We start from the raw sequence: 24,720 nt of genomic DNA on the forward strand, positions 1-24,720 counted from the left end.
CTCCCCTTCCTGCTTCGAAGGATACCACTTCGTAACCGTCATGCTCACACTCTCCTCCTCATCAGGTATCTGCATAGACGCCGTTGCCAACTCTTCCACTACAATTAAACGAACTTCTAGACTTTCCCTCGGCGCATACTCTTCACCCGGTCCAGTCACGATGGGTTGGGGAATGCACTGTGAAATGCGCCTACAGTCCATGTATAACTCTATTTCCTTCATACTTCATAAAGCACAAGTGGAATACATACAATTAAACTCCTACTTTCGAGATATATCGCTCGTAGAGTCCCAGGCAGTAAATACCAACACTTCCGGGGGCATCATATCACTAACCCAAACCCACTTTTGATTTGGGTCGTGGTACAGGTAGTATGACTCACTGCACACATTTGGAGTAACCTTTTCAATGGCCTGAATGTCCGTAGTAGCGATGCTTTGTGGTATGCAGATGGCCAGCGGTAAGTCATACGAAGTGGTGTTGAAACTTCTCTAGATACTACCTGATTGTCAGTTCAATGAGATCACAGATGATGGTGAGAACAGAAACATACTTAATACAGCGTATCCGATATCTACCGGATAATAAGTACTTTTCCACCTCTTGAGTTGTCAAGTGCAGATGCATCCGTCTCAATCCGTCCTGATGACTATGATCTTTGTTCTCCTCGGTCAGCCTTCTAGAACCCTTTCCAATCAGATGGGAGAATCCCTGTGTGCACGACTAAAGCTGGGTTACCAGTATACCTCTCAGCTACTAAGAGTAACCTGTGAGTAGGAATTCTTTCATCTCCGAGCGTCCCCTGTCCTGAGGGCAAAGAATCCAATCGGAACTGGACAGTGAAGATGTCAGACAAGCTCTCATTACAATGGTTGAAAAACTGTTGCCATGTATGATCACCAACCCTAAACTCGTAAACAAAGGCTTTTTCTGCTCCGACTTCCTCTCAAAGTCTGGGGATACTGCGAAATATAAGGCAGCCCTTGCAGCCCATCAGCCTTGCCTTTACACCACCAAGTATGGTCAGCGTCAGGAGTTGGGGCTTTTCGGCTGGTACTGATTACAGGCTAATACGTGAAACTATGCGCAAAAATAGGCGAATACGGTGCCATATTACGAGATCCGTACGTAAAATACAGAGCTGGTAATTTTATTCCCGCATTGCTCTGCTACAACGCAACCAATATCCAAACCAGTCATATCGAGATTCCTTGCTTTAGCAACAGAGAATTTACTCTTGAATAATTATTGCGGCGTGTCTGGTACGAACATAAGCAGCAAGAAAGAAGTGTCCTAGCTGCCTAGGAGTCAACTTCATCACAAGAGAGGACGGTCATTCATCATATGCACTAAATACAATATCTACCAAGTCTAATTACAATAATTGTATACTCCCAGTAGTCATAAAATTAACCAAACAATTTGAGAAACCCCCAAAAGCCTAACCCGCTCAAAACGGGTATGGTAAGATTATCATCCCAACCGAAAAGATCAATAAATTCACTCCCAGCTGCAACAATGCCAGAAACAACGCTCACAACACCAAGCGCCAATGGGCCTGTGATGACACTGCTTTGATAACCACTACTAGTCCAGCCGACTAGGTTCCTGATCGATTCTGGGAAGTAGTTAAGTCGACCCGAGAACATGAAAGCATCTTCCGGATCGTTGGGGAACGTTCCAATGCTGGGGACAAATGCGCCCCAGAAAAAGAGTGCTGTAACTACACCGGTGAGAAAAGCAGCAGCTGTGCCTGCAAGACTCTTCCCATGGCGTAGTTTGATGGTGTGTTTGCCATACAGACGACCAAAAGTGGATGCAGCGGTGTCACACCAGCTCAACAATAAAACTCCCATGACGCCAACGTCTTTGGGAAATGCGCGCAGCACAATATATGCACCTAAAAGATACCAAATAACGCCATTATAGCCCTTGACTTCAGATTCCCGCATAAGCGCTCCAAGCGAACGAATATATAATTGATTGACGCTATCATATCGATGTCGGAGTATATCGGTAGCAGCAATAGGAATGAGTGCGGAGAGTAACCATGGTGTGATCTCAAATGTTTGAACTCCGCGCCTATAAAATTCTAATGTCACGAATCCAATTGAGACATGTAAAAGTTTGCGCGGTATTTCGTGCTTGTGAATGAAAGTGCGATAGTTTTCATGTAACGGTATTAGTCCCAATGGTGATGGCGACCTTGACAAATCTCGCCAGCGATCTTGTAAATTGGCGTATGGAGACAAGTAGCCATTTGAAGATGGTTTCCCGTTGGCTCCTACCAAAGGCTGTGATTTCACTACCGGCGACGACGCCGACTGTGGTGTTTTCCTTGTAGAGCCACGTCTTCTAGCGGTCCCTGCCGCTCCGGATCGTGAAGAAGGATTTCTCGGCCCGGATCGCGATTGGTGTTCAGAGTCGTTATTTTGATCCTCCTCGGGAATTGCCTGGGTATCGGTGTTAAAACGCTGTCTTCGGGCTGCCGAGCGCGTCACGGGAGCCAAGTATCCATCTCTCTGTTCCGATGCATCGGACGGCGTAGGCGACGGTGATATTACTCGAGGTGTAGTCGGTACAGCATGTGGAGAAGACATCTCCACCGCGTCTGTGAGCAGAAGCGGCAGAGCCGGAAGAGCGATGACTCCGTTGGCTGCGCGATGTAGAAGTCGGGATGGAGAGTGAGGATGGCAATCGGCGGAGTATGAATTTGCGAGTAAAGCAGAGAGGAGAGTCGGAACGGGAGTTAGGGACTGAATATTGGCGGTTTGTTTGTGGTTGTCGCTATTGATGAGTCGAAGATATCAAAATCACCCAGCTAATAGAGACGCTGGGATGGATACGAGAACCGTAAAAGAGTCAGGAGAGCACTACAAAGCACTGGCTCATGACACCCAACCACAGAGAAGAGAAGAAGAAGGAAAAGATTAGTATTTTGGTTGCCTCGTGAGCACGATTAACTAGTTGAGATTTCGCTGGCTGAAATTGTGCCTAAATCACATGCTGCGCCGATCTTCCGGCAAATTCCAGGTCACGTGATATTCGTTCGAGTCGACACAAGTCCAGAGTCTCAAAGAGAGAGTAAGCGATTCGATGCCTCAAAGGTCCTTCGAGAATAGATCCGAAAAAGAATCGTTAGTAATGCGATCGGCGATATATCAGCGCTGTTAAGCTGCCGAACGAGCGATGGAATTTTTATCTTATCAGCCACCCCAGATAAGTTACTTCAACCAGCCAATCAGATGCAATACTTGTCGGCAGAAAAAGACCGCCCGTGATAATTTTCGACATCGACATCAGACATTGACCACTCTTTTAACATTGTTCACCATTCTCGGAATTATAAAAAAAAGTCATAGCCTGAAAAATGGCACCAAAGGCTCGAGGATCAACGGGTAGACTCTGGGATAAACTCGACCCGCCACTGTCAGAATGGATTCTGGAAGCAATGTCGGCAATGGGGTTTGCCCGCATGACCCCAGTACAAGCCTCTGCTATTCCACTCTTTATGAGCCATAAGGACGTTGTAGTAGAAGCTGTGACTGGTAGTGGGAAGACGCTGTCATTTCTGATACCGATTGTGGAAAAATTGCTGCGCTTAGATGAGCCGATTAAAAAGCATCACGTCGGGTCCATCATTGTTGCGCCGACGAGGTGAGTGCATACTTCGTTACCTGGCAAGGAGCATTATTTTGGTTCTGATTCATTTTCGTACAGGGAATTGGCCTCGCAAATCTACAATGTTCTTCTATCCCTTTTAGAATTCCACGGACCATCCGCATCCGTCGTCAAATCGTCCGACGAGACAGTGGAAGCCGTCAAAAAATACCCATCTTCGACACTAAAAGTCATCCCACAACTCCTTCTAGGTGGCACAACAACCCCCGCCGAAGACCTGAGTAAGTTCCTGAAAAGATCTCCGAATGTTCTTGTTGGAACCCCCGGCAGACTGCTCGAACTTCTTTCGTCACCTCACGTCCACTGCCCTCAATCCTCATTCGAAATGTTGGTATTCGATGAAGCCGATAGATTACTGGATCTTGGTTTCAAAGACGACATATCGAAAATACTTGCAAAACTTCCGAAGCAGAGACGAACAGGCTTGTTTAGTGCTAGTGTGAGCGAAGCACTGGATCAGATCATTCGAGTAGGCTTGCGGAATCCTGTCAAGATTGCAGTGAAAGTGCGCGGTGCGTCCGGAGTCGAGGAGAAGCGTACTCCTGCAAGGTTTGTTCGCACTCGTGTGGGTATATTGTTTGAAATCACTAACTTTGACTATAGCTTGCAAATGACATATCTTGTCACTCCTCCTACACACAGGCTTCCTGCCGTCAAAAAAATTCTAGACATATTAGACCCTCGACCCCAAAAAGCCATCCTATATTTCTCGACCTGCGCAGGCGTGGACTATTTTCAGCATATAATACCATTAATTCTCGGAAACGAATTCACCATCATCCCACTACATGGGAAACATCCTGCGAACGTACGACAAAAAAATTTCACTCGTTTCACCAACTCCGTCACACCTTCCGTGCTCCTAACAACTGATGTCGCGGCACGCGGATTAGATATCCCATCCGTTGACCTTGTCATTCAAATCGACCCGCCATCTGATCCCAAAGCTTTTATTCACCGTTGCGGCCGAGCCGGTAGAGCGGGCCGCCGAGGGTTGAGTATCGTACTCCTCTCGCCAGGTCGCGAAGAGGATTACGTACCTTTCTTGGAAGTGCGAAAGACGCCGGTAACATTATACGAAAACTCAGCGTTTAGTATATCCGACAAAGACGCCGTGAAAGCAACCGAAATAGCGCGAAAAGCAGTCTTGTCGGATAGATCGTACCATGATAAAGCACAAAAGGCGTTTGTTAGTTGGCTTCGAAGCTATAGCAAGCATCAGGCTAGCAGTATCTTCCGTGTTGCGGATTTAGACTGGGAGGCTCTAGGTCATGCATGGGGGTTGTTGAAATTGCCAAAAATGCCCGAATTAAGGAATTTCAAAGGTGATAAAAGTCTAGGTGTGACTGTTGACTGGGATAATTATGCATATGCAGACAAACGAAGAGAGAAACATCGCCAGGAAGCACTTAAGGAAAACGCAGCGGCCAAACTAGACGAAAACTCCATGAAGAAACGACCCGCGGCTTCGGAAAGTGTACCGTGGAGTCAGAATCTTGAGAAGAGGAAAGAAAGAGAACAGCGACGGGAGAGGAAACGAGCTCGTCGTGAGCATGAGCGGTGGGGTAAGATGACAGAAGAGGAGAAGCAGAAAGCTCGGGAGACGGAGGCTATGATTCAGAGTTTGCGGGAGGAGGCTGAAAAGCGACGAGAGGCTGCAAAGGCGACGCAGGACGCTGAAAGTGATGATGAATTCAAAGGGTTTGATTAGAAGTTCGCCGTCCACAGCATGGAGGTTTTCTTGCGAAGTGTATTCCTGCTTTCGCGCTTATGTCTCTTCTTAGATACCCATTGGATAGAGTTTGTATAATCCAAGGCTATACAAATCATTGTTGGGATGAAGGAATTGGCCAGCCCAATTCAAAGTGGACAAAGCCATTGTATCTCGGTTTCTCTTATGCCAGTCCCACTGTCACAATGGCATTGTGCCGGAGAATATAATAAGGTAACCTTAAGTGATCCACAACTATATCGACCCTCAGTAATTTCTATGTATGTATGTATGCATGCATGCATGCATATATATATGGATAGATCAAAGCCTCATCCAGCGAGTTCTCTACCATACGGTTCTCATATTCCACCCCTTTGCTCGAACTCGCACCCAAAGAAAACAAGCAAACGCCGCCACATAGCTTATGCTAGTAAACAAAATGAGACCCCAGAAACCTCGTCGGCCTCCTTCAGTCGCCGTAATAAGATTTCCTGCAATCGGAATACCCGTCAGGCAGCCTATACTAGCAACGGTGTAGGCGCTGGCGTAGTATCTGCCGTAATCTTCAATGGGACACAGCTGTCCAATACAGACAGGCATCAAGCTGACATTGGAACCACTAGCAAAACCAAATACAATAACGAACCAGATCAGCAGGGCCTTGTTCGGAGGTGTTTCTGCCAAGGCGTCAGGTAGCCACAAACTGGCTACTGACACGAGACAAATAAGATTAGAGACAATCATCGTGTTGTAGCGGCCCGCCCTATCGGCTACATGTCCAATGACGTAGCGGCCAATGCATGACACGGCGTTCAGGATAGCGAGTAACTGATATGCAAAGGCAGCTCCTCCAGTGACGGACGCTTTATCCGAAAGACCCTGTCGAGTCAAGTAGTAGCTCGGAAGATACGTCAGAGGAACGAAGTAAGCCCATTCAAGAAGGAAGACACCAGCGGTGGTCACCGCCATTGCGCCGTTTCCATCCTTGAAAAAGATGTTAAGATCCGGCATCATAACCTTCCATGAAGTCGAAGTGCCTTTCCTAGGCGGCAGCCGGCTTCGACAGAGGGCCACACCAATGGTGCAAAGAAGCAGAAAGACAAACCCGACAATGCGCGTCGACCAGGCCCATCCCACCCGTGGAAGTAGTGACTGAATCATCAACGGAAAGAGAACGCCGCCAAAACCACTGCCGGTGAAAGCGAATCCACTCGCTTCGCCGCGTCGTTTGTTGAACCAATGTGATATGGCGCCCATGGCAGGGGTGAACAAGAAGGAGTTTCCGATCCCGCTGAGAATTGAAAATGCCAGGATGAATTGATAGTATTCTGATGTGAGTTAGCATCAGCCTCTTAGGATGGGTAATCCATGCCATGGAATTCTACTCACCTGTACAAAGACCCAGAGTAAAAGTACCAGCCAGCAAAAAGCCAGTCCCGATAAGCATCAGCTCGCGTGGACCGCGAGCGTCAAAGATCGGCCCAACCTGTACTCCACAGAAATAAGAGACGAATACATAGATTCCAAAGATCCAACCTGTCTTATCGGTCGAACTCGAGGTTAATATATTAGTCGATACATAAGCTTCCAAAACCCCGACCGAATTGACCATTCCTAGGGCGGCTGTCATGGAGCACCAAGAGCCCATGGCAACCAGCCAGGCGTCACGGCCTCCTTCCGGATAGCTGACTGCATATACGGATGGTTCATCTTCGCCGGTCTGCGATGTAAACAACTCGGTGGGTTGTTCCTCGACGTTAGTTACTGTACTCATCTTGTCTCTGCCCTTACTCGACCAAGCGGCACATTTGATTGATAGTGCCCATACGAGAGCTGACATCGGAAGAAGAGATAGTGCCGTTGGAAGTTGGAAGTCCAATGACGTCGGATTATTAATATGGCTCAGCCTTAGTCTTATAACTTATAAGCATCATTGATCTCTCTCGCAAATCCTCTCGTTATGTATCTATTTACACGATTAGCATTCATATACACTACGCACTTGCTTCAATATAAGTCCCAATGACTGTATGTCTTATTTGATCGTCGGCATCGCAATCCTATATATAGACTGGCTCGGAAAGACGAGAACATCACATCCGATGGTAAATAATTAATGAAATCGCTCTACAAGTTACAAGAGAGAATCATAATAAGCCGGGCGTAGAGAAATGACTGCAACTACGAGAGATTAGATGCAAACGATGCAAACGATGCAAACCTCAGGCGTCCAGGCGGTAGGCACATCTCGACCAATGACGGCGCACCATCTATTCTGCCGCGGTCACCTGCCCAAAGTCGACCATCCGACTTCTCATCTTTTTTTCTGTTGTTGTTATGACGATAAACCTCGCCTGACTCTGATAGCCAATGTAACGGGGCAATTGCGCCCACAAAGAAAAAACCGTGTATTGTTTTGCCTGTGTCGATGCTGTTGATATTGGCTGGCAGACGCGATAACCCCTCAATAGGTGCGTGCGTTCGGTTTGACTTGCGTTTGCCCTTTTCTCCCTCTTAACTCCGTGAAGCTTTCCCCAACTTTTTCCTATCCAAGCTCTCTCTCGCGCTCTCTTTCTACTACACATACTCCCTTCTTTCCCATCTCAACATCTTGCTCTTTCTTTACGCACACACCTCCAAAATCCTCATTCTCTTCTGAACTGTCATTATCGCCTCAGCTTTACTTAAGACTCATCAAACTTCGGTCAACTCGTGATATCGAGTCTTTAAAAAAAAATCTCCAGTCTTTGTTTACATATCAACACCGAATTTTCCCCCTCACTCAACTTACCCCTCTCCAAAGTATTCTCAATCCTTTCAGAAACCATCCACGATATACCGAATATATCAATCGCACAGTCTCATTTATGTCTTCTTTGGTCTGACGCTGTACAAGAATCACGATGCCTCGCACGCGGGCTCAGGCCAACGCGCAAGAGGCCAAATCACCTCTTGTGATGCTTGAGAACGCTCCACGTCGTAGGAGAAAGACCACTGTTGAGTCTCCGACCAAACCATCCGCTGATACTAAAAAAGCTACGGAGCCGAAGACAAAGCGTGGTCGTAAGCCCACGCAAAAGGCAGAAGTTTTAGCGACAGAAACCACGGCCGAAGAGAACACTCGGAATAAAAGTGAGATTGAAACCCAAGAACCTAAACCCATCCACTCCCCTACCCAGAACCTTCAGGAACCCATTAGGACCCCGGATATTACCGCACAAATCCAACAAGAACCACACATTGTTCAACCCCCACAGGAGACCTCTACAGCACAAGGCACTCAGGCAGCAAAGGACAACGTTTCGACTCCGACTCCTACTTTCACCACACCTTACCCCGGGTTCGATACTTCATCCCTCGCCACGTTGGGAAGCACACCAAGCTTCTCTTCAGCAGCAAAGAAGCGATCAGTGAAGAGGGCATTCCTTGCCGTCAAGGAGAAACTGAAGAAATCAGCCCAGGCGCTCAAAGATAGATTTGAGAACGCGAAGGACATCATCGAACAACATGGAAGCCCATCTCAAGTACCCACCACTTCTCATGACGATGTCGATACGACTTACTACCTTTCTGATGATAAAATTATCGAGGCCAGTCTGGAAGTACTCCTTCACCGTCTCCAAACCGATCGTATTGAGCTGAATCGATTCCTGCAACGATCTCTCCGTTGTCCTTGCTGCCGTGGTGCCTTGAAGCTGGAGTGCCCAAAAGGCCATGATGTTGAATCATGGATTCCTGATGAAGCGAAGGAAGAATTGAACACTTTGCTAATATCTTTATGTTCGGAAGCATTAGTCGCCGCCCAAGAGGCTAGATCAGAACGCCTTCGAGCCGAGAAGGAGGCCGAAGGAAAAGCCGCACAAGAAGCCGAATCACAGCTTAAAACCTCCCCCAAAGAACAAAACACTGGACTTTCTGCAAAGCAGAAGGGCAAGAAACGAGCTAGAGACATTAATGATGTTTCTAACAATGCACCGAAGCGGCGACGCCGTCCCATGGCATCTTCTGTAGCCCAGAAGAAAGCTCGCGCGGGCCGCACCCTTCGCAATCGTCGTACTTTTGGTCGCAACCTCTCTTACGCCGAGACGGTACGACAACGCGCCATGGAAAGAAAGAGGGCAAGAGCACAGCCTTCAATGTTTCAATTAGACGAAGCTCAGCTTCAAGAGCAAGCAAAAGCTGCACAAGCCGCCGAGGAAGCAGCAGGGGAGGAAGCTCGTAATGCTGCCACACGAGCAGCTATGCAGCAGCATATGGTATCAGGATCAATTCCCGAAAACATGCAAGATTCCTTTTACATTCCTGCACTCGAAGACGAAGAGGAATCCGAAGAGGAAGATGAGGCAGATGAGCAAAATGAGGAAAATGAAGAAACTGATGTGACTGAACCAATCCAAACTCCCAGCTCGAACACCTGGGGAATTCGAACTTTCTTCAGTTCCGTGACTGGCTCTGTGCGGCGTCGGCTCCCGTTTGTGGGAAGAGCTCCCGACCAAGCTGTTCCCTTCGGTAGGTTATTAACATCCTATTGATTGAGAAGAAACATTGCTAATTCCTCATCAATCCCAATAGCTGCTGGTGGTGGTGGCGAGACACCAGTGCAAGCTGAAGGTGCAACAGATGGTCCAACGAATCGTGAAGCAGGCCCGTCCGCACAAATAAATGACACTCAGAATAGTCAAGAGATCGAATTGACATATAGCTTGTTTCCTCCATCCCCCGTTCTCCCCACAATTGCTACATCCGCATCGTCGTCGGAAGAGCGAGCAAATGTTGACGAAGAACGTGGCAAAACAGCTACTACCGACCAAGAGACTGTGCAGGCCCCAGAAACAGAGACTAATACCAATGTTCTAAACGGGGAACCCGAGAATACTGATGACCAAGCAGAACCATCCGCAGGACGCAACAAGCGCAAGCGTTCACCTTCTCCCGACGTGATTCCTAACCCACCTGGCTGCAGTTACGGGATGGATTTAGATTATTTTACTTACTCCGATGAAGAAATTGCAGAACAAGAAGAGTACGAAAGACGTGAGCGTGAACGTGAAGCTGCAGCCGCAAACTCTCAGGCTTCCGAATCCACCACCCAGCCGCCAGAGAAGAGAGCGCGGCTCTCGTCGAACGTCCGTTCGACGAATACGAGCACTGCCCCCCCGGCCGGAACCAATTGGCCTCCAATTCCCCCTGGTTGGGAACGCCCAACCACTACAGTTTACACTGGGGAAATGTTCAGGGGTATGAGACACCACCAAGCACCCGCTTTTCCATCCTACCCTTCCCAGGAATCCCAAATTGCACTCAGCCCAGTGGACCCTGGACATATGCAACTCATACCTAAGACCCCTCCTTCACCTCAGGCATTTGATCTGCGCAGAATGGCATTTGAACAACACTTTAGAGCTCGCGCCTTGGGAGAGAACAATTATGTTAACAATAGTTCAGGAAAACATCCATCCGTCCAAGCCCCCGCCCAGCAACCTGTTTCACCACCCGCGCAAGCCATTTCGCAGCCAACACGTGAAGAACCTACCCTAAATCTCGCACAGCAGCCTGCGACACCTGCACAAAGTAATAGTGTCACTTCGCAGCAGTCTCACGATCGCCACAATTCCATCGCTGCTAGAACGAATGTCAGCGAAGAAACGATTCATTTACCCCCTATCAGACCCATGTCTGCGGCTGCCAGGGAACAGCCTGTTACAGAAAGGAGCAAGCCCAAAAACCCCAGCCGTCTCCGCAACCGAGTCCGGCTTTCATCTAGCCCCATACAACGCAGCCCAATTCGCCAGCCTGCAACGCATCAGCAGAACCAGGAAGACCTGATGCAAATTTTTGGCAATGACGAGTTTGGACTCCAGTCCTATGAGGTTTTTCAGAGCTGCCCAAGTGGTGATCTGACCCAGGTGCAGTGGCCTGAGTTCGACCCATTTGTAGTCGATATCCCAAAACAAGCTATCGATATAACCACTATGAGCGAGGAACAGCGCAGAATTAATCGTGAGTTGTTCCAGATGGGTGCTCAAGAGCTTGACGATGAGATCGACCAAGGCTTGGTTGATCCACAAGACATCCTCAATGAGTTGCCACTGTAATTACGAGAACAACACATTGACATGTCATTATTTCGGGATTGATATGACATGAGAGGCCTCGTTCGCCTCACATATTAAAAGAAAAGGACGTTTTTGCAAATCCTTACGAAGTCGATGAATGATCGTGTGATCAAAGCAATGCATTGGAGTTTTGCGTGTCCGGACATGTTTTTTGGGGTTTGTTATGCGAGCAATAAGGTTATTAATCATGTATGGGTCAAAAGTCATTTTGTCTTCTTCCAGGTTTAATGTTTTTATTATAAGAGGCTGGTTCCTCTAACATTCTTGTCAATAATTGTTTACCCAGCAAGTTCAATCAATCAATATATGAGTCATCTCTCACTGAAGTTCTCTCCGTACCTCTACGAATCTCAGCTTGTAACACTTGGATAGAGGATTAAAGCGCGCTGTGGTTATTGATGCCGAAGTAGAATGGTATACCGGAGGTGCTCTTCATCTCTGGATGGAATCAACTTCTGGATATGTTGACTTGAGTCTGGAGAGGCCTTCTATTCATGATAGACAGGTTCTACGGCAGCAGTAAGAGCACCTAAGCATCTCCCAAGGTATAGATAGAAGACATCGGTATGATCAATATGTGACCTTGCAATCATCTAGCGTTGCTTATGTCGGGTATGTATACAATGGATTCGAATTGAACGTGCTGGTCAGAGTACATAGATGCGAGGACGCCTTGACGACAATGGGATGTCGGCTGTGATGCTAAAAAATACAAAAGAGAAAAGTATAACCTCTCAAGGTAGTACGTAGTAATTTACATGCTGATTTCACCTTTCCAGGCTGCATCCGACAAACCCAGAGAAGTCATAAGATTCTGCCATCGCGGACCTCCACGTTCCTTCCTTCTCAAATATTGTAGCAGCTTCTGTCTCTTGTGAACAAGCACTCGGAGATTGCGCTTATTATGTCTGTCCTTGTTCGTTGACTGTAGATGTCGCGATAAATTCATAATCTTGGTTGTCAGAATGGCAACCTGAACTTCCGGTGAGCCGGTGTCGGGGCCTGCTCGGGGAGTTTTCTCGGGGTGCTGTGTGGTAGTGACAGCAGTTGGTTTCGGGGGCAGGATTTTATCGGTGTTGTGTCGACCAAAGGTCTCGATGCAAGCTTCGATGTTGACTCGAGTACGATCCGCGGTGTTTCCGCTGGAGAGCTGGACAATACGGTGCATTGCCTCTCGTGCGTTGTGGTGCGCTATTTCGTGTTGCTGGACGGATTGTTTGTACGCTTCAGGATCGGCGATGTTTGCGTCCTGGGGTGGCAGGGGCTCGGTGAGGGCTTTGGAGTATTCGAGTGCTAACTCGAATTCATCTGCCTTGATGAAATGGTTCCATGTACTGACATTGGACGTTGTTCCCGTAACGTCTTTGCCTGACTGAATTGCTTCAATCTGCTGAATGAACGGAGTTGGTTCGCTTTTCACGGGATCCCCTAACGCGGCCTGTCGTTCATTGTCAAGAGCTTGTTGACGAGAGATGTTGGCGGCTCTGCGTTGGCGTGACTGTGCCATTAGGAATGGATCATGTCGCCGTCTTTGTCGGGTCTCGAACGAGCCTGCGCGAATGTCGATTTTACATGGTTCGCGCTTGACAATTGTCAACGGATTGGATATATGTGATGAGCCTGGATTTCCTGTCAGTCACAGATCAATTGTGCGTAGAAAGTAAGCTGAAACCTGAAAAAGGCTTTGACAAGCCCTGTATTGACAGACGTGGAGGCATTTCGAATGTCGCAACTGCTTCAATTTTTTTATCCAAGACTGTCAGATGTCTCCTTCTCCGTCGGAAATCTCAACATCAACGCCAAGCCCGGAAGCCGTAGTCAACCCCGCTAGTCCGTTTATAGAGTAGCGTAAAACGTGACCAAATCTTGGCGCGCTATTGCCCTAACCCACAATGCAAGCGAAAATTGGATGCGCCGCTCTGACTGGCTGACTGCAAATCGCGGTGCGATACTTTTTCTCGACTTCGACCTTCGACCTTCGACTTCCTCCTCACCCCCAGGACAAGTGCCAAACGATTGAATAGCCTCAATTCCATCCTCCCGTCCCAGATCAGTCGTTCACCATGGCTCCCTCTAACCTTCCCCCCGTCTTCAATGCCACCTCGCAGGACATTGAGATGCTCCTCGCAGCTCAATGCCACTTGGGTTCCAAGAACTTGCAAGTGCACATGGAGCCTTACCTCTGGAAGACTCGTCCTGACGGTATCAACGTGATCAACATTGGCAAGACCTGGTATGATTGAAAAAAGCATTATGCTCATGAATATCCATCTAAATTCTTAACCAGGGAGAAGATTGTCCTCGCTGCCCGTATCATCGCAGCCATCGACAACCCCGCCGATGTTGCGGTCATCTCTGCTCGTCCTTACGGCCAACGTGCTGTTCTCAAGTTCGCTTCCCACACCGGTGCTACTGCCATTGCCGGTCGTTTCACCCCCGGTAACTTCACCAACTACATCACCCGCTCTTTCAAGGAGCCCCGCCTGATCATTGTCACCGACCCTCGCACCGACGCTCAGGCTATCAAGGAAGCCAGCTATGTCAACATCCCCGTCATTGCTCTCTGCGACACCGACTCCCCCACCGAGTTCGTTGACGTTGCCATCCCTACCAACAACAAGGGTCGTCACGCCATTGGTTTGGTCTGGTGGTTGCTCGCCCGTGAGGTTCTCCGTCTCCGTGGTACTCTTGCTACCCGCGAGACCGAGTGGGACGTTGTTGTCGATCTCTACTTCTACCGCGATCCTGAGGCCGAGGAGACCAAGGAGATTGCTGATGAGTCCAAGGTCCCTGGCGCCGAGGAGGTTGGCCCTGCTGCTATTGAGACCGGCTACGTCGGCGACAGCTGGGATGCTGCCGCTCCTGGTGCCGCTGCTCCTGGATCTGCCTTCGCTGCTGCTAGCGCTACTGCTGGTGCCACCTGGGAGGCTGAGGCTGGTGGTGACTGGGCTGCTGAGTCTGCTCAGCCTAACCCTGAGACCAAGTGGTAAATTAATTGAGAAGGTTATGGAGTTCACCGAAGGGGAAAAGATTTCGTTTTAATCGAGTGAAATCAAAAAGTTTGACGATTCACAAGAGGTCTCCACATTTTATTTGGATATCCTTGTTACATATTCAATCTAACTGAACGAAAGAAAAAAGCCTTTGGTCCTCACAAAAACACTCTATTATTTCCTTACCTGTGATGAGAAAAATTATGATTTCATGAGACGATTATTTTACAATAGCGGAGATTTCTTTATACCTGTCATACACACATACTGTTTACTGTTCTGACTGGTACTTACGAGGGAAAGATACCTAGTTTGTTCCACTCCTTTGGATTTACTAGGGGAAAGCCCTGTACTGTCAGTTTGACGAGGCGGACTTGATCGTTGTCTCGGGGAAATCTCATTTGTTATGTCGTCTTAGGATTTAATCAATAAGAATTACCATCCACGTACACTTGAACGCATAGTAGATTTTAGATTCGTATCTACTGTAGATCGGTCATTGTTCATCGAAGTATGTGAGCCTGGTGGTCAAGTTCTATCAAGCTTTGGGTATTGCCTGGGACTGCACTAGTATGATATATCAGTTAGAGAAGTCTTTTGTTCCACCCCGGCCCGGCCAACCGCTTTGATGCTCTAAGCAGTTTTCGAGGTCAAGATAGACAACGGTCAAGGATCGGATGCTTTCGACACGACTTCCCTCTCTCAAGCTTTTATCAGCCTTCCGTCAGCAGAAAGGCATCTCGTTGAAGAGTCGTGTTAATCTCTAAGTCCATGCAATCCCCGAATGGTATGACAGTGGACGATAGAGGCTGCATTGCCTCACAAAACGGTACAACCACCGGCGCCTTGGGCTCCTTTCTCTGTGGTCGTCATAGCCGCGACTTTCGCAATGTCCTCAAAAGCCTCCTTGATCAATTCTCCGGTGACGGCAGAGCATTCTGCATAGCGATCACAGTGCAATTCTTGCGCTATGCGGTAAGCCTACATACAACCCGGTGGGTTAGTAGATGGACGTGTCAGGGATTAATGGGGGGTATCGATCGCACCTCTTGCGGATAAATAATTTGATCATTCTCTTCTCGTAAATCTCGCTTGAGACCAAGCATCATGACGGGTATACGTTCACCGGTACCTCGTTGGAAGTACCTGGTTATATCGTTACGCCACTAGAGTAGGGTTTTAGTTTGCGTGGGTCTCCTGGTTTTGCTGGATTCTCCAGATATCAAGAATTAACATACTCCTTTCAGTGCATCCAAGCTTCTTCTATCTGATATATCGTATGCAAGTATAACAACGCCCGGATTCAATGATGACCAGTGCTGATTCGGCGAAGCTGTGTCGTATACTTCTAGCTTGAACGATTTCCTAGCAAATCGAATGTCATACAAGAACGGCTGATCACCGTCCCTCAAGAGACCATTCCCCGCAGAATCTCCATTGCCGAAACGCAGGTTCGGATTCTTTAATCTCCTGCAATCGACTTAGCATTTGAGGCCTCGAAATGAGGGTTGACTGTACTCACGATAAGAACGTTGTCTTTCCGCAGCCAGACTCTCCTAGTATCAACAGTGTGACTGTTGCATCTTCATCCATTGCACAATCGGTAGTATGACCGCATATAGATGGTCTTTCTATATGCTTTTACAGTTGTGTTGATAGATGATGAGTGTGAGCTGGTGGTTACAGTACCGTACAAAATAGTTTACATGCCTAAGGCCCAAACTCTGGTGCCGGAATTTAAATATTTAAAAAAAGAAAAGCCCGAATAATAACAAACCACGACCTCCATTCACCACGACAACCCCATTGATCGGGTCATTATCCCTCTCAGAATAGAGGGATGAGGTGGTCGCGACCTAATTTTCTCAGATTTGTCAAGGTCAAAAACGTCTCTTTGTATAGTGCGACTCGAAGATATTATTCACAAACTCCACGCTTTTTCTCCAGCATGTCTACCACTCAACCGCCGAGTCCAGGTCCTTCTCAGGGTCAGGACTACTCAACTTGGAGCACTTCGAGCCTTGTCGAACGTATCATGGAGCTAGAGCGTCAGTTGAATGCTCAGACAAACGAATTCGGTGGTGTACCACCAGCGAAATCCGAAGCAATATCCGCAGCTACACCCGAGTTTCAAGTTGCAGAAACCCCAAGTGGCATTAACACGCCGAAGAAAATACCTCGAGAAATGGACCATACCAAATATCATACCCGCCACATTGCGCTAAAATTCGCCTACCTCGGTCAACGTTACAATGGATTCGAGCATGCGAACGGGAATATAACTCCATTGCCCACTATCGAGGAAGAAATATGGAAGGCACTACGCAAGACACGTTTGATATTTCCGACAACCTCGTCTTCGATGGAGTTGGACTTTAATAAGGACGATAGGGCACGACCGTTTGATTTGAGTTGGGATGGTTGTCAGTATTCCAAGTGTGGTCGTACTGATAGAGGTGTCAGCGCATTTGGTCAGGTTATTGGTATCAGGGTCCGAAGTGCTCGGCCCAAAAGGATAGTCGAGACTGCTACTGCTACTAGTACTACTGCCACTACAGCTACGAGTGGGGAGACTACTGTGCAGCAGGTCGATGTAGAAGCGTCAATCGTTGATTCTACAGAGGAGAATATTGGCTCAGCCCCAAGTGTCGAGGCCAACGAGACAGAGGTCGATGATGGCTGGGATGATATAAGGGACGAACTACCCTATATACAAATATTAAACGGTGTTCTGCCACGTGATATCCGCATCCTAGCATGGTGTCCCAATCCACCTCCAGACTTTGATGCTCGTTTCTCATGCCGCGAGCGACAATATAGATACTTCTTCACACAGCCAGCATTCAATCCCGTGCCCGGAGAGCTTGGTTTCCTTCGCAGCGCGGCACATCACCGCGGTATAGCCAAGAAGGAGCTCAGAGACGGCTGGTTGGATATTGAGGCCATGCGCGAAGCTTGCAAGCAATATATTGGCAGGCATGATTTTCGCAATTTCTGCCGTGTCGATACGAGTAAACAGATTGAGAATTTCGAGCGCATCATCTATCATGCAAGCATAGATCTGGTCGATCCCAACCAGCATCCTCTCGGTTTTGTCGGTTCGAAGGAATTTCAACCTACCAGGAATCTGGTTGACTTGGATAATGAAGGGAATGTAAACGAAGAACGACCTTCGACACCATTGGTGTATACGTTCACTCTCCACGGATCCGCATTCCTGTGGCATCAGGTACGCCATATGGTTGCAATTCTTTTCTTGGTGGGTCAAGGCGTTGAAGATCCGTCTATCGTTTCCGAGTTACTGGATGTCTCAAAACATCCACGTAAGCCCACCTACGAGATGGCGTCCGATGCACCACTCGTTCTATGGGACTGCGTCTTTCCAGACGAAGCGAGCGGCAGTAGAGAAGACGCATTGAACTGGGTCTACTGCGGTGATCCCCGACAGGGAAATCCATCATCCGGCAAAGGCGACGGCAAGTTTGGGTTTGGCGGCCTCATGGACACTCTCTGGCAAGCTTGGAGGCAACGTAAGATGGACGAGATCCTTGCAGGGTCCTTACTCGATTTGGCAGCCAGTCAAGGCAGTCCTAGTTTCATCCAAAACGAACTGCCAAAGAAGCCTTTCAAGAGCCAGAAAATCTTCTTTGGAGGAGATGAGGGGAAACTAGGAGGTGTGTACGTCCCTGTCATGTCAAAGCGTAGGACCGAAACGGTAGAAGTGCAGAACGCAAGGTATCTGGCCAGTCGCGAGCGAAGAGCGGAACGACTAAAACTTGAAGGGCGAGAAAAATCGCCCAACATACAAGTTTAGGGAAATAATTGCATCAAATCCATCTTGCTACCTCGGCCATTTCGTTTTGTATATTGATCAAACGTGATATTGCAGATCATCCTGGTAGAGGCACGGTTTTGGATTCATAGAGACACTGACGAGCGCCTCGCCAGACCTCTTCGAGGAGCATGCGTTTCGGTAAGAGATTCTAACAATTCCATAAGTCTCTTTTCGATGTATATATATCCTGAGAGGAGAATTACCGGAAAAACAACGACTACTCCACCTTCGCCTTCCACGATTATCGCAAGGTAGAAACGAACTTCAAATCCTTTGAAAGCTTCATGTATAACAATATCTTGAATCTGGGTAGTCGGGATAAATCTCGTAGCGGCGCTAGACCAATACATGGAAGAGGAAGTCGAGGTCTGAACGCCCAAACCGCGAATCACTAGAAGAGACTCCTCTGTGATAATATTAGCTGATAAGAACAATTATAATTACTCGGATTGGAAAAATAAAGATAAGACAAACCGGTATATCTTTTCCTCCACACTGCAAATGTAAGTATTGCGCTTGCGATAGCCACAATCGGCCACGTATAGTAGTCCGCAATGCGACAGGCGAGTGATCCCACCTTGGTTGCCCATAATTCAGGCGACACACCCCAGTCTCCATCAGTGATGGATATGAAGTGACGAACTTTTGCGAAATTGACCAGCAACACCAATAAGAAGCCCACAATGCGTAATAGGACCTCGATGCCGAATGCGAGCTTCGACGACCAAGTGCAGCGTGCGGGCGCGTTGGAGGCGGTAAATAATACCGTCGAAGGCGACGGACGCTGTACCGTAAGCCGAGGAGACATTTGTCAATGTCAAAATGTGCAAGGTCTAGGAATGATTCATGTTCTTGGTGATGAGGAACATCGTGTTTTCTCCGCACTCCAATTGAGAGGCATTTGCTAAATTCATCTGTCGCAGGGCAAGAGTCTAGACTTGGATCAGACGGGCCAGTAAGCTTAGAGCTAGAGCTGCGGAACGGCCTTAGGCGCCAATTCTGTACTGCTTCCCGTCACGTGTGTTGCTCTTATTCCTTCCTGTTCGCCCTACCTCTCTTCATTCTTTTTTCTAAACTAACCTGCACCCACAACGACCATGGCTGATTCGCGTTCACGGTCACCACGACCTGAACGTCGGAGGCGGAGCAGGTCTCCTGATTACGACAGATCGAGGCGCCCCAGGAATCAAGGAGGTTTTCGATGGAAGGGCAAAAGGCCGCGTGATGACAGAAACCGCGATGATGATCGCCGCTTAGAACGAGGTTATCGGGAGAGATACCGACCTCAGTCTCCTCGTCGTGACAGAAGCAGGGATAGATACGGAGAAAGGGATCGAGGTCGCGACACAACTGCTCCAGCAAGACACGATGACAAGGACGAGAAACAGGATGGCAATGAACCAAAACCAGCGCCCAAGAAACCCCCGGTCGCAGCGGCACCTGGCGAGGAGATGATTATAGTCCATGTCAACGATCGTCTTGGCACAAAAGCTGCTATCCCATGCCTAGCCTCAGATCCAATCAGTGAGTCTTTCCAAATTGATGGCTGAACATAGCTAACGACCGACGTCCAGAGCTCTTCAAAGCACAGGTCGCTGCCCGAATCGGACGTGAACCCCATGAAATCTTACTCAAGCGTCAGGGCGAGAGACCTTTCAAAGATCAGCTTACTTTACAGGTAAATAGGCTGCTGACCAGGATACCACTGAGCTTGTGCTAACATATCTCAGGACTACGGTGTCTCGAATGGTGTACAACTCGATTTGTGAGCTACCCAACTATCCTATCTATCATTTTCATTTGACGCGTACCGGGTTACAAGACCTAATACTAACTACTTGTTGTAGGGAAGTCGACACCGGCGATTGAACAGGCATATAGCGATATGGAGTGCTATCTTCCGGGATCTACTGCGAACGCAACCAGCACAAACGTCTGGCTCATCCACATGCGCTAACGATCATGTATACGGCTTGAGAACGACGACTCGACCGTGGAAAAAGGCGACACGGACTGTTTGCTATGGATTGTACTATGATATGAACTTTTGTCATAGCCTTACTATTCTCCCTCATCAATTGATGTAACGAACTCCTATTCAATGCTTGAATGCTGGAGAGGCCTTTTTCCTTCAATCCATTATCCTCTTGTCTTGATGTATCTTAAGCAGCAGAACATAGCGTAACGCCGAGTGTATCCCACACTGCAGTCAGCTGCTAATGCCCCGAATAGCTAGGGCAAGCTGACTGAGCGCGTGCGTGTACTGATCGTCTTGTCTGCGGAGATGCATTTCTTTCCTTTTTATTTTGATTTCTCTTTGCGCAGTTCTCGCCGTTGGCAAGGCTGGCGGGGTAACGGTTTTACTTTTGCCGCAATCCTGTTGACGCCTTACCGGATTCGGCCTTTTTTCTACGGAGTGAGCCAAGCCTGGTTCCGCTTTTTGCTGGCAGCGAGTCATTTTTCTCCATGCAGATAAAATATTGTCGACATTGACCTCGCTCTTGACGTTCTTGTTCAACCTCCATCGTCCGGAATATCCACTTTGCTCCATCTCCAGACATGGATTTTTGATCCTCTACTCACTCCGCAATCTCCTGATCGCGTCTACCCCCTCCTCATCGTCCTCATCGCAAGTTTTTCGTCGCTCGTTCCGATTATCGGTGGGGTCCTTTGAGCTGTTCTTTCGGAATAAAACAACAGCACAACAACAATGGTTAGAAATATCGTCGTTATCGGGGGCACGTCCCATCCGCAGCTCACACAAACGATTTGCAATCATCTCGGCATTCCGCAGGCCAATGTCCTGCTCTCCAAGTTTGCCGTCGGAGAGACTCGAGTTGAGATTCAAGAGTCGGTGAGAGAGAAGGATGTCTACATCATTCAGTCTGGCGGGGGGAAAGTAAACGATCATCTACTGGAGCTTCTGATCACCATATCCGCTTGCAAAACGGCTTCCGCCAAAAGAGTTACTGCCGTACTACCCTTGTTTCCGTATTCTCGGCAAAGCGATATTCCCTACAAAAAGAGCGGAGCTCCATTGGTCAAGTCCTCGGCTCACAACCAATTCACATTTGACAGCACTCCCTCGACTCCTCACCCGGGGAAAGTAGAGAGCCAAGGAATGAACAACGATGTCGAAAGCCTTCAGAAGAGCCTCGCAAGAGCTCAAATAGAATCAGAGAGCAATGGCTCGCCTGTCAAACAGCGACCCATCGCAAACGGTGGTAAACGAAGTGACACTCTCGAGTCCGCTCGCTCAGAGTCCAGCCTTGCCAACGGCGTGAACAACGATGAGACAGCCAGCGTATCTAGTGGTAGCCTTGCCAAGGTCTCCGAGTTTGAACCTCGGCCTGGTTATCGGCAATGGGTTGCTCAGGCAGGCACTCTGATCGCAGACCTCCTGACTTGTGCAGGTGCTGATCACATTATTACCATGGACTTGCACGATCCCCAATATCAGGGTTTCTTCGACATTCCCGTGGACAATCTTTACGGCCGACCGCTGCTCAAGAGATATATTCAGCGTCACATTCCTGACTACAAAAATTGCATTATAGTCAGCCCTGATGCTGGTGGCGCAAAGCGAGCAACTGCCATTGCGGACTCAATGGGTGTTGAGTTCGCACTTATACACAAAGTAAGCTTTTGTACCATTCGAGGTGATGAATGGTCACAATCTAACATATATCTTGCTAGGAACGCCGACCTACGAGAATATCTGACAGGCAAAATGCTACGATGATGCTTGTCGGAGATGTACGAGATCGAACGGCTATTCTTATTGATGACCTGGCTGATACATCGAATACTATCACCCGAGCAGCCAAACTACTCAAGAAAGAGGGTGCTGCCAAAGTTTACGCTCTCGTTACCCATGGTATTTTGAGTGGCGATGCTATAGAACGTATCAATGCTAGCGCTTTGGACAAGGTGGTAGTAACGAATACCGTGGACCAGACTGAGCATTGCAAGCGATGCCCTAAGCTTGAGGTTCTTGAAGTCGGTAACGTTTTTGCTGAGGTATGACTCACTATTTCCTCCAACAAACATACTTTGAGCTACCGCTAATTCATTCCCAGGCTATTCGACGTGTCCACCACGGCGAGAGTATCAGCGTTCTGTTCCAGTACGACTAATGTCTCCGTTGCCGTGTCATCTCCGGTGGTGTTTGATCGCATATATTTGACTCCCTAGAATCAGTGTTGATGCTCCATTTCCTTCCAACTTTCTTCACTTTGATTATCTCGGGAGGAAAGCAAACCCAAAACCCTATATTTTCATAACCAAGTGCTGGTTTTTTTCATCTCTTGTTTCTTGTTTCGTATTCAGGGGTCGTCATTCATGATTGCATTTTGCTTTTTCAGAATAATAACACAAACCAAGCAGCGAGAATACATGTAGACAAAAAAATCTCGTCTGTTATGTACAAGTATATGCTCAAGCAAGATTTTGTCTTGCGAAATTTAGAGAATCTGATTCAAGATCGTACATGATGTTGTCCTTTTAAGAATACGCTGGTCCTATATTTTAGATAAAACTTGTCATGAATCGAACATTCGAAACTCATCTTCAAATAAATAACTAAGTTCATGGTCGCCAAAACATTTACTTGCACACAAAAGAATCATAACGCCGGAAAAGGGTGAACTGAACGGTAAAACAGGGGAAACCATCAAATCGGAAATCAGAATTAGAAAACAGAAATATAGTTTCCTATTCGTTCCTTTTGATGTTGCGCAATACACTCTGCGATCCAAGTGATATTGCGAATTTCCTCAAAAAAAGTAGTCAGCACAGTCTATCAGATACGCAGGTTGAAAGTCTTACCTGTTCCCTTAACTTGACCCAAGCATATACAATGGCCGTAGTGAACTGGCGGGTAAAGACAACCTTGCACAACTCCATCTCCTTCTGGTAAAACAAATCCTCCAAACTCTTCCCATCAGAACTGCCCCCGCCAGCCATGTTTCCAATCCCACCGGCACCTCCCTGAGACAATCCCACAGCATCGAAAAAGGTCTTGTAATCCCCTACTCCACTGACCGCCAGGGCAACACCCTCCACATCATCGGCGCGAGAAAGCATGAGCGAGCCTTCCGGGTACAATTTCCCGAATTCCGGGTAGAGTTTCTTTCGTTCCTGTTTGGAGAGTTCAGTACCGAATGAGTTTAAAGTGATGTTGATTGCTCGTCGGTCAGCCTCGTACTCGAGAATCTCGGCCATGGCCTCCTGTGTCGGGGTACCCTTTAGGTCCGGATTCGTGTTGATGAAATTGTAAAAGTCCTCTAGGTAGTTCTTGTACAGTGTGTTCCGGACAATCTCAATATTCAATTCATCCAAATCCTGGTGGCTCAAACTACCCTTGAAATACGGCGCAAGCGGCGTTTCAACCAGCACCGAGTTATAAAGTTCTTCGATATTCGTTGCGACGCAGAGAACAGGTAAAGTCTCGAACCAACCGAGAGGATGACAACGCTCAAGAAGTTCACGGGTATCTCGTTCGTGTAATGTGCCGGTAATCAGTAATGCAACGTTATCGATCATGTACCCATAAGTCAGGTATTCCATGAACTTGGCGAATGAGCCTGTTGCCTGAGCTTGAACATATCGAAATTCAGCAACCATCTTGTCGGTCATTTTGGCGGCAAGTGAGGATGTGGAGGGGTTCGGCGGTAGAGCTGCAAGGAAGTCTCCATATGCGGGGGCAAGTTGAAGCTTGACATCTGTGATTGTCGAGTTTAGAATAATGTAGAGCCACAGTAAGAGTCTATATGGAGATATGCATACCGTCTATGGTATCACATTGAGTCAAGTTCGCATAGTGTTGGCTAGTCAGTAGACTGTTGCGATATCCACGAACGATACCTTCGAGGTACCTGACAGCAGTTGCCAGAAGTTAGTGCATGAACATTAATTTCTGGGTAACTTGTAATCAGTACTCACCCTCCATTGACGTTGAAAAAGAGACCTTCCATATTGAATGGCTCACTTTGAGATGTGTATATACTTGAAGATGCGCAAGCTACGGCAGATGTATGGTCCAAATAGAGCTCCGAAGCATGGCCGTGGTTCTACGGCAGCCTATTTGTACCTTAGCGCCGTCAGTAACCAGGTGTCTGTACAGCAGCACAATTTGACGCTATACAGTCATATAACTCAACAATCATACAGTATTGTAGGGAAGAAGTTATAGTCTTATGACAGCGTAATCAATAGAGACAAGTGTAGGGAAAAGAAAAGTCGAAATAGAGACAGATGCCTAAGGAGTCTCTCCAGGCAGCTGTAGACTCATGCTTACATAATCAGTGTCCTCCAGCCACTCACAGTCCGTGTAAGCTTTTCACCGCCCTCCACTCAGCGACTTCAAATTTTCGAGCCGA

The 24,720-nt window shown here is 47.8% G+C and overlaps 12 protein-coding genes across 13 annotated transcripts, besides 2 other annotated features; 6 read left to right on the forward strand and 6 right to left on the reverse strand.

Annotated features, from left to right (window-relative positions):
- Positions 1-1,410: 1,410 nt before the first annotated feature.
- On the reverse strand, positions 1,411-3,308 carry TSTA_027620 (phosphatidate cytidylyltransferase, putative; the record flags this gene model as incomplete). The annotated part of the gene is made up of 2 exons (XM_002479857.1): positions 1,411-2,788; positions 3,256-3,308. 2 exons carry the CDS (start codon positions 3,306-3,308, stop codon positions 1,411-1,413), a joined length of 1,431 nt encoding a protein of 476 aa, XP_002479902.1.
- Positions 3,309-3,331: 23 nt separating this feature from the next.
- On the forward strand, positions 3,332-5,503 carry TSTA_027630 (DEAD/DEAH box helicase (Sbp4), putative). The gene is made up of 3 exons (XM_002479858.1): positions 3,332-3,658; positions 3,722-4,231; positions 4,286-5,503. The coding sequence occupies exons 1-3, from the start codon at positions 3,372-3,374 to the stop codon at positions 5,391-5,393; spliced, it is 1,905 nt and encodes a 634-aa protein (XP_002479903.1). The 5' UTR covers positions 3,332-3,371; the 3' UTR covers positions 5,394-5,503.
- A 168-nt stretch (positions 5,504-5,671) lies between these two features.
- Positions 5,672-5,714: a microsatellite.
- Positions 5,715-5,741: 27 nt separating this feature from the next.
- TSTA_027640 (monocarboxylate transporter, putative) lies at positions 5,742-7,236 on the reverse strand (the record flags this gene model as incomplete). Its single annotated transcript, XM_002479859.1, has 2 exons — positions 5,742-6,724; positions 6,786-7,236. The coding sequence occupies 2 exons, from the start codon at positions 7,234-7,236 to the stop codon at positions 5,742-5,744; spliced, it is 1,434 nt and encodes a 477-aa protein (XP_002479904.1).
- A 1,063-nt stretch (positions 7,237-8,299) lies between these two features.
- TSTA_027650 (uncharacterized protein) lies at positions 8,300-11,832 on the forward strand (the record flags this gene model as incomplete). The annotated part of the gene is made up of 2 exons (XM_002479860.1): positions 8,300-9,905; positions 9,969-11,832. 2 exons carry the CDS (start codon positions 8,300-8,302, stop codon positions 11,489-11,491), a joined length of 3,129 nt encoding a protein of 1,042 aa, XP_002479905.1. The 3' UTR covers positions 11,492-11,832.
- A 247-nt stretch (positions 11,833-12,079) lies between these two features.
- TSTA_027660 (ribosomal protein S15, putative) lies at positions 12,080-13,264 on the reverse strand. Its single transcript, XM_002479861.1, has 2 exons — positions 13,185-13,264; positions 12,080-13,132 (listed from the first exon to the last, which is right to left on the reverse strand). Exons 1-2 carry the CDS (start codon positions 13,228-13,230, stop codon positions 12,267-12,269), a joined length of 912 nt encoding a protein of 303 aa, XP_002479906.1. The 5' UTR covers positions 13,231-13,264; the 3' UTR covers positions 12,080-12,266.
- Positions 13,265-13,575: 311 nt separating this feature from the next.
- Positions 13,576-14,542, forward strand: TSTA_027670 (40S ribosomal protein S0; the record flags this gene model as incomplete). Its single annotated transcript, XM_002479862.1, has 2 exons — positions 13,576-13,745; positions 13,800-14,542. The coding sequence occupies 2 exons, from the start codon at positions 13,576-13,578 to the stop codon at positions 14,500-14,502; spliced, it is 873 nt and encodes a 290-aa protein (XP_002479907.1). The 3' UTR covers positions 14,503-14,542.
- Positions 14,364-14,429: a microsatellite.
- Positions 14,543-15,324: 782 nt separating the features above from the next.
- TSTA_027680 (Rho-like small GTPase, putative) lies at positions 15,325-16,098 on the reverse strand (the record flags this gene model as incomplete). The annotated part of the gene is made up of 4 exons (XM_002479863.1): positions 15,325-15,486; positions 15,552-15,671; positions 15,744-15,975; positions 16,028-16,098. The coding sequence occupies 4 exons, from the start codon at positions 16,096-16,098 to the stop codon at positions 15,325-15,327; spliced, it is 585 nt and encodes a 194-aa protein (XP_002479908.1).
- Positions 16,099-16,453: 355 nt separating this feature from the next.
- On the forward strand, positions 16,454-18,319 carry TSTA_027690 (pseudouridylate synthase 3; the record flags this gene model as incomplete). Its single annotated transcript, XM_002479864.1, has 1 exon — positions 16,454-18,319. The coding sequence occupies one exon, from the start codon at positions 16,454-16,456 to the stop codon at positions 18,317-18,319; it is 1,866 nt and encodes a 621-aa protein (XP_002479909.1).
- Positions 18,320-18,395: 76 nt separating this feature from the next.
- On the reverse strand, positions 18,396-19,148 carry TSTA_027700 (phosphatidylinositol N-acetylglucosaminyltransferase, putative; the record flags this gene model as incomplete). Its single annotated transcript, XM_002479865.1, has 3 exons — positions 18,396-18,488; positions 18,544-18,746; positions 18,815-19,148. 3 exons carry the CDS (start codon positions 19,146-19,148, stop codon positions 18,396-18,398), a joined length of 630 nt encoding a protein of 209 aa, XP_002479910.1.
- Positions 19,149-19,437: 289 nt separating this feature from the next.
- On the forward strand, positions 19,438-20,241 carry TSTA_027710 (ubiquitin-like protein (HubA), putative; the record flags this gene model as incomplete). Its single annotated transcript, XM_002479866.1, has 4 exons — positions 19,438-19,864; positions 19,915-20,018; positions 20,071-20,105; positions 20,188-20,241. The coding sequence occupies 4 exons, from the start codon at positions 19,438-19,440 to the stop codon at positions 20,207-20,209; spliced, it is 588 nt and encodes a 195-aa protein (XP_002479911.1). The 3' UTR covers positions 20,210-20,241.
- A 571-nt stretch (positions 20,242-20,812) lies between these two features.
- TSTA_027720 (ribose-phosphate pyrophosphokinase) lies at positions 20,813-23,110 on the forward strand. Its single transcript, XM_002479867.1, has 3 exons — positions 20,813-21,977; positions 22,037-22,360; positions 22,420-23,110. Exons 1-3 carry the CDS (start codon positions 21,051-21,053, stop codon positions 22,474-22,476), a joined length of 1,308 nt encoding a protein of 435 aa, XP_002479912.1. The 5' UTR covers positions 20,813-21,050; the 3' UTR covers positions 22,477-23,110.
- On the reverse strand, positions 22,468-24,568 carry TSTA_027730 (vacuolar ATP synthase subunit d, putative). 2 transcript variants are annotated; one of them, XM_002479868.1, is made up of 5 exons: positions 24,510-24,568; positions 24,284-24,421; positions 24,128-24,216; positions 23,168-24,063; positions 22,468-23,114 (listed from the first exon to the last, which is right to left on the reverse strand). In XM_002479868.1, the coding sequence occupies exons 2-5, from the start codon at positions 24,313-24,315 to the stop codon at positions 23,031-23,033; spliced, it is 1,101 nt and encodes a 366-aa protein (XP_002479913.1). In that variant the 5' UTR covers positions 24,316-24,421; positions 24,510-24,568; the 3' UTR covers positions 22,468-23,030. The 2 variants fall into 2 exon arrangements, with proteins under 2 accessions (XP_002479913.1, XP_002479914.1); XM_002479869.1 differs by having other exon boundaries at positions 24,284-24,568.
- Positions 24,569-24,720: the final 152 nt, after the last annotated feature.

This window comes from Talaromyces stipitatus, genomic scaffold, assembly GCF_000003125.1.
Source record: "Talaromyces stipitatus ATCC 10500 scf_1105507295541 genomic scaffold, whole genome shotgun sequence".
In the NCBI taxonomy this organism is placed as follows: domain Eukaryota; kingdom Fungi; phylum Ascomycota; class Eurotiomycetes; order Eurotiales; family Trichocomaceae; genus Talaromyces; species Talaromyces stipitatus.